The sequence below is a fragment of the Myxocyprinus asiaticus genome, chromosome 11 (genome assembly GCF_019703515.2).
Source record: "Myxocyprinus asiaticus isolate MX2 ecotype Aquarium Trade chromosome 11, UBuf_Myxa_2, whole genome shotgun sequence".
NCBI lineage: Eukaryota > Metazoa > Chordata > Actinopteri > Cypriniformes > Catostomidae > Myxocyprinus > Myxocyprinus asiaticus.
This window is the reverse complement of record NC_059354.1, coordinates 32955667-32969332: the sequence shown is the minus strand read 5'-3', so window position 1 is coordinate 32969332 and position 13666 is coordinate 32955667. Positions and strand designations below refer to the sequence as shown.

At 43.4% G+C, this 13666-nt stretch overlaps 1 protein-coding gene across 6 annotated transcripts in view; it reads left to right on the top strand.

The window, feature by feature from the left end:
• Positions 1–13666, top strand: part of nalcn (sodium leak channel, non-selective) — a 213835-nt gene that overhangs the window by 95173 nt on the left and 104996 nt on the right. For all 6 annotated transcript variants that reach the window (XM_051709746.1, XM_051709745.1, XM_051709743.1 and 3 more), the window contains one exon: positions 5340–5414. In XM_051709746.1, the coding sequence (XP_051565706.1) occupies positions 5340–5414 (75 nt within the window). The remainder of the gene's footprint in view (positions 1–5339; positions 5415–13666) is intronic.

Genomic DNA, 13666 nt, shown 5'->3' with positions numbered 1-13666 from the left:
TGACTCCAAATCAGCTGGAGCACCTAAGGGTGGAGTCTCCACTCTCCTCTGAGGGTAACCTGTCGTGACAGCGCATCCACTGCAGTGTTGAGGTCGCTCGGGATGTGAGTGGCTCGAAGCGACTTGAGGTGCTGCTGACTCCAGAGGAGGAGACGGCGGGCGAGTTGTGACATACAGCGGGAGCGTAAACCGCCTTGACGGTTGATATATGCCACCGTTGCCATGTTGTCTGTCTGAACTAACACATGCTTGCCTTGGATCAATGGCGAAACCTCCACAGGGCGAGCAGAATTGCCAACAACTCTAGGCAGTTGATGTGCCAACATAGCCGCGGACCCGTCCAGGAGCCGGCGGCTCCGTGCCCGTTGCATACAGTGCCCCAGCCTGTTTTGGAGGAGTCGGTCATAACCACGATGTGCCTGGAGACCTGCTGTAGGGGAACGCCTACCCGTAGAAATGTGAGGTCGGTCCAAGGGCTGAAGAGTTGGCGACAGACCGGTGTGATGGCCATGCGATGTGTCCCGCGGCGCCATGCCCATCTCGGGACTCGAGTCTGGAGCCAGTGCTGAAGCGGTCTCATATGCATCAACCCAAGCGGTGTGGCCACCGCTGAGGATGTCATATACCCCAGGAGCCTCTGAAACAGGTTCAGTGGAACCGCTGTCTTCTGTCTGAATGCCTTCAAACAGGTCAGCACTGAATGTGCGCACTTGTTCGTGAGGCGTGCCTTCATCGAGACTGAGTCCAACTCCAAGCCGATATAAGAGATGCTCTGAACCGGGAGGAGCTTGCTCTTTTCCCAGTTGACTTGAAGCCCTAGTCGGCTGAGGTGCGAGAGCACCAGGACCCTGTGCGCACACAACACATCACGAGAGTGAGCTAGGATTATCCAGTCGTCGAGATAGTTGAGGATGCGAATGCCCACTTCATTTAGTGGGGCAAGGGCTGCGTGTGCGACCTTCGTGAAGATGCGAGGGGTCAAGGACAGGCCGAATGGGAGGACCTTGTACTGATACGCCTGACCCTTGAATGCAAACCGCAGGAAGGGTCTGTGTCGAGGTAGAATCGAGACGTGGAAGTACGCGTCCTTCAGGTCTACTGCCGCGAACCAATCTTGATGCCGGACGCTCGCTAGAATGCGTTTTTGCGTCAGCATCTTGAATGGGAGTTTGTGTAAAGCCCGGTTCAGTACTCGCAGGTCCAAGATTGGCCGCAACCCACCGCCTTTCTTCGGTACAATGAAGTAGGGGCTGTAAAACTCCTTCTTCATCTTGGCCGGAGGGACAGGCTCTATCGCACCCTTCCATAGGAGGGTTGCGATTTCCACGCGCAAGGTAGCGGCATTCTCGCCCTTCACCGAGGTGAAGTGGACGCCGCTGAACCAGGGTGGATGCCTGGTGAACTGAATTGCGTAGCCGAGTCGGACGGTCCGGATCAGCCATCGCAGTTGGAAAGCGCAAGCCACGTGTCCAAGCTCCAGGCGAGGGGGACCAAGGGGACAATCTCGTCGGATGTACCAATGGGTGAGGCCTTGCGGCGGGGCAGAGCCTGAAGTGCCACATCGTGCCGTGGCCATGCTGAGTTCAGGGAGAGTTCAGCACTTACCTTACTCCTTGTGACCATCCCCGGAACAGACTGGGACTGGAGATGGAGATCTGCTTACCAGCTCCAGAGCAGCGGGTTTCGTTGTCCCTGGATCGCCCGTCTCAAGGGCGCTTTGAAGCCTTTCACGGGTTCTGGGCGGCCGTGAGACGGGTGGCGTCTGCTTCCTGCGGTGGGCTCCACGCCGGGGCCGGGCTGAAGGGGGACGCCCTTGGCGATGAGTAGACGGGGTGCGGGATCTTGAGCCGCACCGGGGCAGGATATGCTGGCTAGCATCCATCTACTGCTCTACCATCAAAAACTGCTGGGCAAAGTCCTCGACGGTGTCGCCGAATAGGCCCGCCTGGGAAATGGGGGCAGCAAGGAATAGTGTCTTGTCGGCCTCACCCATCTCGACCAGGTTGAGCCAAAGGTGGTGCTCCTGGACCACTAGTGTGGCCATCATCCACCCGAGAGACCGCGCCGTGACCTCCGTCACTCGGAGAGCGAGGTCGGTCGCCGAGCGCAGTTCCTGCGTCAATCCTGGGGCGGAACTACCCTCGTGCAGTTCCTTTAACGCCTTGGCGGACTTGCAGGAGAGCCATGGCGTGCAGGGCGGAGGTGGCTTGTCCAGCAGCACCATAGGCCTTGGCCGTCAGAGACGACGTAAACCTACAGGCCTTGGACGGGGGCTTTGGGCACCCGCGCCAGGTGGTGGCGCTCTGCGGGCATAGGTGCACCGCGAGTGCCTTTATCCACTGGGGGATTGCCGAATAGCCCTTGGCCGCCCCACCATCGAGGGTAGTGAGGGCGGGGAAGCTGAAAAATCGGGACCGGGCAGTAAAAAGTGCCTCCCGCGACCTTGTCAGCTCTTCATGTACTTCCAGGAAGAAAGGAACGGGGACGGGGCGTGGCTTTGAGCGGTGCCACGAGCCCAGGAACCAATCACCGATCTGCGAGGGTTCAGGGAAGAGCAGTGAATTCCACTCTAGCCGACGCTCGCGGCTGCCTGGGAAAGCATGACGTCATCTCCGCGTCAGCCTGTGACTGGGCAATCGACCCCGAAGGGAGGAGCCCAGCTGAGGCTTCTGACTGGACGAGCCCGCTCTCCAATGCTGCGCTCGAGAGCTCATCACTTTCACGGGCTCCAAATAAGAGGTCGAACTCGCCGTGAGACGAGCCGGCGGACTCATCTGGAAGCCCGATCGGGGCAGACGAGCGTGCTGGGGAATGGGAGGTCCACGGGGGCATACCCGGTGGAGGCGGTAGCCGTGCTGGCCTCATACCATGGGTAAAAGGACCGAGGCTGGAGCCTCTGGGGTGGCTTGCTTTCTTACGAAGGCGAGCCGCGACCGCAACGTTGCCATGGACATATTCTCGCAATGAGAACATGACCATCCACGAATGCTGTCTCCGCGTGAGCAGTGCCCAGACACGAAAGACAGTGATCGTGACTGTCAGAAGGCGAGAGATAACGAGCGCAACCAGGAATAACACACAATCAGAAAAGCATCTTTAAAAAGACGCGTCTTTAAAAAGACATTCCATGTGTGCCGCTCTTGTAGAGAAATATACTCTTTTAGAGAAATATACTCTTTTATTTTTGCCGAAGCGCCCAGGGGCATTCTCTGCAGTGCACTAGTGCAGAGGGGTGGAGAAGCCGCTGAGATGAGCCGTCAGATCCAGCAGAGGTGAATGAACAGTAGTATTCAGCTCAGTGAGCATGACCGTTCGGCTCCGAAGAGAAAATCTGAATGAGTGGTTGCATACCAGCTCCTTTTATACCCGTATGTCCGGGGGAGTGGCATGCAAATACCACTCGCCAATTTTCACTGGCCTTTTATCAAAGACCAGAGGTGTCTCGGGCTCCCAAGTGTGACCCCTAGTGTCACTACATCGACACAACGTTGAGTGAGTGACAGATAGGGAACTTTGCGATGCTGTTTGTGAATGTTCGTTGGAACTACATTTTTGGGAAACACCAAATTGTTGAACTATGTTGGTAACGATGGAACTTGCTACCATAGTTGGCTAATGATGCTTTTGGGAAATGCACCCTAGACTGTTATAAACCATCTTTCATCCTTCCTAATTCATATTCTGTAGCAGGTTGAAAGTTAACATTATAGCAAATTAATGTGACCAAAGAGGATCAGAGGGATGTGACAACAGATATGTCATTCCTCACATGTGTCATTCCTCACACTTGAGATGTGGCATTCCTCACAGTTGAGAGTTATGTGTGCTGCTTCCTGTAGTGATTGTGTACTTGGTACCTCTTCTACAGCCAATGATTGTAAAGAGTAAGGAGGAAATCCTGGTTTGGAAATGCTTGTTTTGACATGGTGGGGTTTATTAGTTTAATTACTGAGTTTATAATCCCAACACTGTTTTCAAAATAACATATTTGATATTTAATATGCCGATATGAGGAGCAGGATATTTCACTACCCAGCGTCACAAATATAGAAACTAAGCAACCATCAAAATGTTGCTTGTGGCCGGTCGTTGTCACATCTGGTTAGGTCAAAAGCTCAGATTAACAGGTCACACCTGGTTAGGACCTAGTGTAACCTTCAGTTCCTAGAGGGAACTAATTGGTGACTCAGCACTGCTTTCTGCCTGCAAAACTCACTGTGATGCAGATAGTGTATAGTGGACATGGATAAATTCCTTTGCTGCCTCCCAGCCTCCAAGAGAAAGAACCGGAAAAACAGTTGCTTAGGAAATATGGCATATAAATATGGCCTCTGGAAATATCCTAGCACATTTTTTTTTTACTCCCCAGACCTGACATCACACTCTCCCTTTACCCATATTTTATCCTTATATAAACACTTTCTTAGGTTTTTTCACAGCCACATCACAGCCCCCATCACTCCCTATCACAGATATTATAGCAAACATTTAGCCATCATAGTTATAATTTCTTTTCCTTTTCTTTTCTTTTCTTTTCTTTGAATCACACATAGAAGGAATTTGTTGACAAATTAATGTACACATTAACAACTTAGCTATTAATTATTTTTAACCATTTCTTTGAAATGTTCTCTGTTAAGAAAAGAATGGATATAATTGCACTATGGTGCTAAAGATTTTTTCTTTTTTTTTTAAACTTCTGACAAGTTTGAGTGAGTGAGGTGCAAGCATTTAAATGTGACATTTGAATGAGAGCGCACACTAATGAGAGAACAGACCGAGCATGTAATCAAGACAAGGCTGAATCATTTATTAATTTCCTGTCATGAACAAAGAAAATATGAAGAGAAAAGGCACAGTGTATTTCATTTATTTCCTGTGATTCTTTGTTGTTAGACATGGTTTAAACTATTAAATACAAAATATCCAAATATATTAGTACATGTAAAACATGTCTTTTGAAAATGAAAGTTTGACTTCCGCATATTATATTGAATATAATTTTATTATGTGGTTAGAACCATTTTTTTGGACAGGATTCACCTGTTTGCATGACAAAATTTCTGTCAGCAACACTCCATCAGCACAGTTCACCTACAGAGGATGTATCACAGAGAATAGTGAGGCTGCAACACTGTTTATCTCTTAAAATGGCAACTGAATGTGGGGTCATTGATATCAAAGATTCAGGACTAATGAAGGAATTGTCTTATATGTCATTAAATGCTTAATTTGCTTCAACCAGACAGAAATGTAAATGTTTTATAGCATAAAGAATTATTTCTTATATGGCAAATTGGAATGTAAGATGAGTTTGTTATAATCTTCTTCTCTTCCAGATCCTTCTGAGTCTTTTTGTTGCTGTTATTTTGGACAATCTTGAGTTGGATGAAGACCTGAAAAAGCTAAAACAGGTAAGCTATTTTTTTTTTTTTTATTCCCAGCTGAAAATAAACAGATTAAACCAGTCTAAGATGGTTTTCTGGTTTTATCTGGTCTCCCAGCCTGGTCAAGCTGGCCTGTTAAGAGTTTTTTTTTCTTCTTCTTCTTTTCTTTCTTTCCTCCCAGTGTCTAGGGAGAATGACTCTGAAACTGTAAAATTAAGGAAGTTCAATTAAAACAACTCGTTAAATCCCTTCTCCTCCATTAACTCTCAGACCTATCCTTACTAATAAGATCTAGTTTATAACTTAATGATATTTAATGCTTTGAAACTTGCTCTCAGATATTGCTGAAACATATCATGATACATCCAAAAACACCCCCTAGCATGATTACAGCCTTTAAAAACTGGCATGCGTATTCCCTACATTTCAAGGAAATCAACAAACAGGGTGAACCATGCTAATTAGTACAGTTTTCCATCTTGTTCTCTGTCTATTTGTACTTTTTATGGAGCCGTTGTGCACAGGTAAAGATAACTCGTCGGATAATTAGCGTGAGAAAGTGTGACCAGTTTGGCAAGCCAAGTTAGAGAAAAATAAGGCACCTCCTTCATAGAATGCAAATAAGATTCTGCCGCAGTCAAATATTGTAGGAAAAGGTTGTTGAAAGCGGAAAAGGGTCAGATGTCTCTGGATAACAGTACAACGCCTCTCTTCTTAAACACATCAGAAACATATTTTTGTAATTTTTGAAAATAAAGAGACAACTTATATTGTTACTTTCGCAGTTTGTCAAAACAACCTGCAATGTTACAATATATGCTAGGACAAAATGTACAAATAATACATTGTGAGAAGCCACTGGTTTCTCTTTCTCTCTCAGTCATTTTCACACACAGAGTAAATTACATGTTCTATATGCCCTTTCAATCCACCAAGCTGTCAAGCTTCAGACATCTTCACATTCCCAGATCGGTTATCCCTCAGACACAGCTGACTGATCCACAGTTCCACCTGTAAAATTGCCTATTTTATAGGTGCTTCAAGCACAGATGGGGCAGTCCAAAAATAGAGCACTAGATTGCGATTGCTCTCCAAGAATACAGCTGGCTTTTATAAAGAGCAATTCAACGGCTGACCTTAATTGAAGCAAAATCACGTCGAGCTGATGTGAAACAAAAAACAACTGGACAGGTTTTTGTCCTTTCCCTCATTCCTTTCTTGGCTTTATCACAAATCTCCCAGGTTTTTTACTGTAGGCTTTTTCTGTTACTGCCCCAGAACCTCTTTCACCTTGTAATAAAGTCATCAGTCTTCTAAAATGTTTGGCCATCTGCTAGATTGAAGGATTTCTGAAAATGGAACATAAATCATCACATTATATTTGACCTTTGAAGACTTGTAGCCTTGCTGAATTGCCTGTTTTTTTTTTTTTTTGTGATATTTGTTGTTTTGTATACATCCTTTGTACACAGAATACATTTTTAGCATGTCCTTTGTATACTGAAAATAGACAGATTCATTCATCAATCAGTAATTTTTATTAGAGCATGACCAATTTTTATTTGGGATCCACCTTTTTCACTGGCTATTTGTGACCTGCCCATTAGTGCCTAGGAGACTGTGAAACAATTAATATAAATGAGGGTTATATGATGTGTTATGATGTGTTATCATGTGTTAAAATGCATTATTAATTTTAAATACTATAATACTGCAAAATGTTGTTTCATGGACAGTAAAAAATATTTATGGATACTCAATCTTCTCAATTCACCCTTGATTAAGCTATGTGGCGTAGCAAAATTTCAAATGTGATTTTTGGGTGGAATTTCCATTAAATCTGAATAATGTATGAATTATTTGTCAATTGTCATAGCACCAAAATAGACTTGAGGTTCAGGAGTCTGTGCCTAATCGTCTGCTTTTTAGCTTTTTGTTTTCTTGTTTCATCAAGATATTTAATCTTTGTTCATGCTATAAATGTCAGACATGACACATCTATAGACACATGACACATCTCATCTCTAAGGATAGTAAAAGTATCTTGCCTTGATTTTGAAGCACTGGGCAAACTGGAGAATTTATCAGTTGGGTGGTTTTAAGGGTGTTTCTTTGAATGGTTGAAATTGATTCCACATAAATTCCTTTTCACTCACTGTCAATGCAAGATATTCATTGACAGAATATTGAAGTGAACCTGAGCAGATCTGTCCTCCCACACTCTTGCCAGTTGCAACAGAAAAAATAAAAATAATTGTCAGAGATGTTTACCTTTTCACAATAGCATTTTATATTAGTTCATGATTAGTGTGTTTAACAGAATTACAAACTTGATGAACCATACACTTAATGAGCCAAGAGGAAGGACTGTGTCCTAACATGTCAAGTAATCTGTCCTGACGTAACAATCATTTTACAAAAAAAAAAAAAAAAAATTATATTTGATGTTTATTATTTTGATCATATGAGTAACAGGATTTTTGACCAATGAGATTTCACAGTAGGTGGTGCATTGATTGATAAAATGTCCCCTACTGTGGTTATGGTTAGTTTGGACCAGGGGGTCAGGAATTGACTGGTAAACAGGTCCCTGTTAGCCTCTGCTGGTAGATGTTAAAAGTACACCATATGAAGATTTGTTTTTTTCTAATAAAATTTTAAGTCACAATTATTTAATTACATTATAGAAGTTTTAAATTTTTTTTATATGGTTTAATTTGAGAAGGCGGCCTCCTAGTTTGTCTGTGCCTAGAAACGGCCCTGCTTGCAGCTAAGCAAATGCACAAACCTAAATTTCAAGCATCTATCATTATAGCTTGAGAACAGGTTCAGTGGAGACAGAGTGCTGAGATGATGACTCATAACTTGCTGGAACATTTTATAGATTCATTTTGGTACCACTTCAGATGATGACATTCAGTCTTCCTTCTTCTGTGTCGCCTTCAAAGGATAAGACTATTTTGGGTGGATATGCGGTTTATAAATGCATTTGTGTAGGACATCATGTTCAGGTGTCTCCCATGACTTTTCTTTCCTATGACATATTTAGGCCAACTCCTGTTGATGTAAAGTACCTTCAAATCAACCAGCATTTACCTCACATTTCTCAAAAGTTCTCCAAAACAAACTTACCAATTTCTCCTAACATGTACATTAAGCCTGATTCATACAACAATATTTTTAGATTTGCTGGGAATAATTTCAACAAGGTTTGCCCTCTATGCCATCACAGGTGTTGGAAAAGAACAGTTCTTCATAGCATACACAACATCAGAAATGGGTGTTTGCCACCCAACTAGGTGGTCAGTCTGATTTGCAAGTGGTAACATGCATCATCATTTGCACATGCGATTTATGAAAATGGCTTACATCTGTCAAAACTGGCAGATGATTTGTCTTTATTTGAAGTACATTTCAAAGCCACAGACACACGTGACATGGGCCTTTGTGCATTAGCAGGCATTGATGGATAAATGTGAATTACAGCTCTCAATTTATGATCACAAAGGGACCGTTCTGACTCGGCCTACAAACCCCGTCTCAAAGCCAAGGATTGGAAGGTTTCCCCAGCAACAGCACAGATAACATATGCTCGGTGTTTTAGCCAAAGCTATGCTTTATATCTTCATGATAACTGTATCTGCATTAGCAGAAAATATCTGTAATATGCCAACCAATAGATTCAGGAACAGGAATGAGATTTTGCCAGTTAGCTTATATATTTTTTTTTCTCTGTTACTGAAAATAGTTAAAAAAGAAGCCAAAGTATTAAGCATGCATGTAGCCAAGCAACACACAGACTGGAACAGAATATGTGAGCGACAGCAATTACTTCTCAAATCGTTCTGTAATCACTCCGGTCTCTAGATCCACTCCGGATTTTCCATTTCCCACTCTATGCTCGCTCCACACTCACTGGTAAGAGAAACAAAACAAGTGAAAGCACAGATGTTCAGGGGAAAATTCACAAAACAGTTGCAGCACTTTTGCTTATTTCAACACAAAAACCTGCGTCTTATTGACAAACCAATCACAATCTATTTTAAAAAGGTGCAGTCGGCGCTGAAATAGCGCTGCATCCTGAGTATTTAAATTGAGTCAATAAGAATTACATTTAAATAAATTATCTCTCTTTACATGCAAACACTGCTCCATTCTATGTAAATTAGCTATTTGTTTATTATTCTGTGTTATTAGTCTGGTGCAATTAACATCGCACTATTATTGCCTGAGGAAAGGAGATGGTAAACTGTAATTTATTGTAGCAGGGCGGAGGGCGGGGCCGGGTCGTGATTCCGCACACCCGGCTCCTAATAAGGCTGATTAAGCCCGAGAGGGATAAGGCCGACCGGAGATGGCAATGTGTCAGAGAGAGAGAGTTACGGACAGCTGTCCGACACCTGTGTGAACGCAAGCCGGTTTCTCGCCTCCTCCTTACCACTGATGTGTTACACTGGTGCTGAAACCCGGGAAGTAGGAGGGATGCGCCGTAGTAGAGTCCTTGCCACTACCATCCACCCCAATGGAGCAGCCACGGCCATCCGCCGGGGGATGGAGGAGCCTGGCCGCCTGAGAGTGGAGGAACAGCCGCCGACCGCGAGGGGAGGAGGGGCTCCTAACCGACTGCCTGGAGTGGTCAGGGTCGCTGCCAGGGACGGAGGAGACCCCTACCAGCTGCTGAAACGTGGCGGGGTCTGAGACTGCCGACCGTGAGCGGGGAGGGGCTCCTGGCCAACCACCTGGAGCAGGAGAACCGCTGCCAGGGGCGGGGGAGACCCCTTTCGTCCATCAAAAATGCGGCTGGGCGTTCCGTCCGCCAGGGGCCGGAGGACTGCCTCCGATCCACCCGGGGAGGCGTGGCTGTCGTCCATGATAGGGTGGAGGAGTGGCCGAGGACCAAGCAACGGCGTATCAGAGAACCGGTGAGTAAAATGTTTTTTTTTTTCTCTCTCTCTCCTCTCTTTTTCCCACTGCCGCTGGCCTTTCCCTCTCTTTTTAAATATTATTTATATTATCTTATGTTGGTAACGGCACCGTTACGGTGTGTACGTACCATGTTTTTTTTTTTTTTATTGTTTCCCTCCCCTTGTCCCCTCCCTCATCCAGGTAGGTGGGGATGACCTGCCGGCAGACGGGGCGGAAGGCACGCCTCCCCCCAGGGAAAGAGGAGGGGGCTCCCCGGCCTTAGAGAACGAGGGAGGAATTTAGCCGGGCGGAGAGCGGGGCCAGGTCGTGATTCCGCACACCCGGCCCCTAATAAGGCTGATTAAGCCCGAGAGGGATAAGGCCGACCGGAGACGGCAATGTGTCAGAGAGAGAGAGTAACGGACAGCTGTCCGACACCTGTGTGTTTGTGCTTTTGTTTTAGTTAATCATTAAATATTATTTATATTGTCAAGCCGGTTCTCGCCTCCTGCTTTCCATTGATGTGTTACATTTATTAAAAAGAGATGCTTGTGTACATTTTCTGTTGATCAAGGCACCAGTAATTCATCAAATAATGATCAAATAGTGGAGAAGAGCGTAATAACCTGCCAGATAACCAGATGTGCTTGTAGTCAAGTAAACTTTCTGCATTTTAAAGAGATATTTAGTTGTCTTTAGGTGTCTTAGGTGCATATTTAGGTGTCTGGATCAAAGTAGTAGAGTGATGCTGTTCAGGTGATCCAATATATAGCTCAAAACTGACCACAAAATCGTAATTGTGCATTGCAAATTGCTTTCAGCACTGATTTTTTGGGGCGCGTTTGTGCCGTTGCCTGATCTGTAGCGTGCAAATATAAAGTGATTTTAACAGGCACAATTCATTCTTAGCGAATTCCCTCCTCAGACGTTCAAAAAATCCACTCCTTTCTTCAGGAAAGACACATAACTCCGCTACCATGCCGCAATGCTCACATACTCTGGTCTGGAATGCAGCAAACACAAAAAAGCGGACAGATACAAACAGTGAAATGCCCCAGTGCTGTTGTGCTAAATGTTTGCATGCTTGCAAAATATTTTGTCCAATCAGAATAGAGGACCAGAACTAATTGTATATAAGTACTGATACATACTATAACCAGTCACCACCACAGTGAATGACCTCAGAAATTCTAAGCACCATCATTCAGAAATCTCCTTTTTGTAAGTGTAAACTCAATTTGTCAGGCATCTCGGCAGGCACCTGTGTGCGCACAGAAAGGATCATTAGCAATTAAAGCCAACAGAATAAGAAGAGGCAGAGCTAATGAATATCCACTGTATTCCACACGTTACAGATCAACCAGTGAGAAGAGGATGTGTTTAATGAGCTTCTCTCTTCTCTCTGTCAGGACTTGTCCGCGCCTGCTAGGGCTGCATTCCGCTCCCGTTAGCACTGATTAAAGTAATGCATTTATGCCTTGAAATTAGTCTTAGGGATTTTTAATGAACTGTTCTGAAAGCTTTGCATATGAGGTGACTGGAGATGATTTGGAAGGAGGTGGAGGAGAAATCAATGAACTGAGTCCGTAGTGGTTTATATGTATTTTTGTTATTATGTATTACATTTACAGTGAGGTCCAAAAAACAGTGGGGACCATTAGTGAAAAGCATTGAAAAAACAATTAGTTCTATTTTTCATTTTCTAATTACATTTTTTATTTATTTATTTATTTTTTATTACAAATTACATTGTCTTCATTACAATTTGAGTAAAAATGTCAAATTTTTGCTTAAATGACAGCATGCATTCAAGCTGGCATGGGCTCCCTGATTATGTCACTAGCTTGATTTGAGAATGCTCCAAAGTGCATCTTGTGTGCTTCAATTGAAGCAAGGAAATCTGCCCTTTTGTACAAAGGAGTTAGCATGGTCAATATGCTAAACTGACTTAATAGATAAGCAACCTAGAAATAGTGTTGTCACAATACCAACATTTCAGTAGTTGGTATCAGTACCAGTGAAATTTCATGGTTCTCGATACCAATTTTGAAACCACAGCAAAATATGGTAATATGGTAATGTGTCCTTTAGCCTATTTAAAGTTAGATTTCAATGTAAGTAATAAATTAAAAGAAATGTATGTTTCCTTCAAGTGTTTTTCAATGAAGTGTGCATTGAAAAACACTGTAACACTTACCTACTGTAATCTGTTTTATTTTTTCTCAAATCCTGTTTTCTTTTTTGTTATTATTTTTCTAGAATTCCAGAATTTAAAGTTTTTCCTAATTTAACTTCATCATCAAAATGGTTTATAATCAAATTAATTCTCAAAAACTTGTAACAAGTGAAAATAGAAAACATATTACTTTTCAAGATACCGTTGCTTTTTTAACAAATTTTATTCAGTACAACAGCACTCTTGCTTGTGATATATTGTTTAATTTATTATTATTATTATTATTAGAAGTAGTAGTATTATTTATTAATCATTATGTATTATTAATAATATTACTACAGTGAATATTACATTTTACTATACAGTTGTAATACATTTCTGTTGCAATTTCTTTAATTTCAGGCATCTAGCTTTTATTTTGAATCATGCTTTTATGTTGACGTGGCCCAGTGTGATCATGTGGGTATCTAAATAAGTTGATGCTCGGTATTACCGGTACTGCAGAAACACTGGTACTGTGACATTGTTTTTATTTAAGTCTCGACTTGGTACCGAAGTACCGGTACTTTTGAAATCACTACCTAGAAATAGTGCAGAATCATAAATATGTCTTATTCTTTGTATGCTATAACATTTCTTTGTTTTAAATTTCCAGGTATTTTGAATACCAGATTTTCAATGTGGCCTCAGACTTTTGGACCCCACTGTCTTCAGTATATGTTTATATATGTAACTGTATATAGAAGGTACTTCCACTTCAGTTATGTTGGAATGAACATTCTATGGGGCAGATATTCTGAGAGTTTCAAAGAGTCAGAGGATGCAAGAGTGGTTAGTGGAATTTCAAAGTTTGAAATAACAGCTCAGTTTTACAAATCATGACCTGAATAAGCCGGCCTCCCTTGTGACACCTGACCGCCGTTCATTACACATAACCTTTTGTGCCACGTCTCCTGGTGCGGTCTGTTCATTTGGCCGGTCACGAGCCGTTTCACTCTCTGATGGCCAAAATTGATGGCTTTTAGTGGCTCGAGAAATCATTACTTTCCTCTGGTTAAATGGCAGTGAGAAGTGTCTAGTGCTGATAGTGGAAATGTTTATCTTTTTTATTGACAAATCAAATGGGGGACTTTCCCCCAGGGCAGAGAGGGGGAGGGTCTAGTGGTGACACCATGCTTGGTTGATGTTACTTGACTCT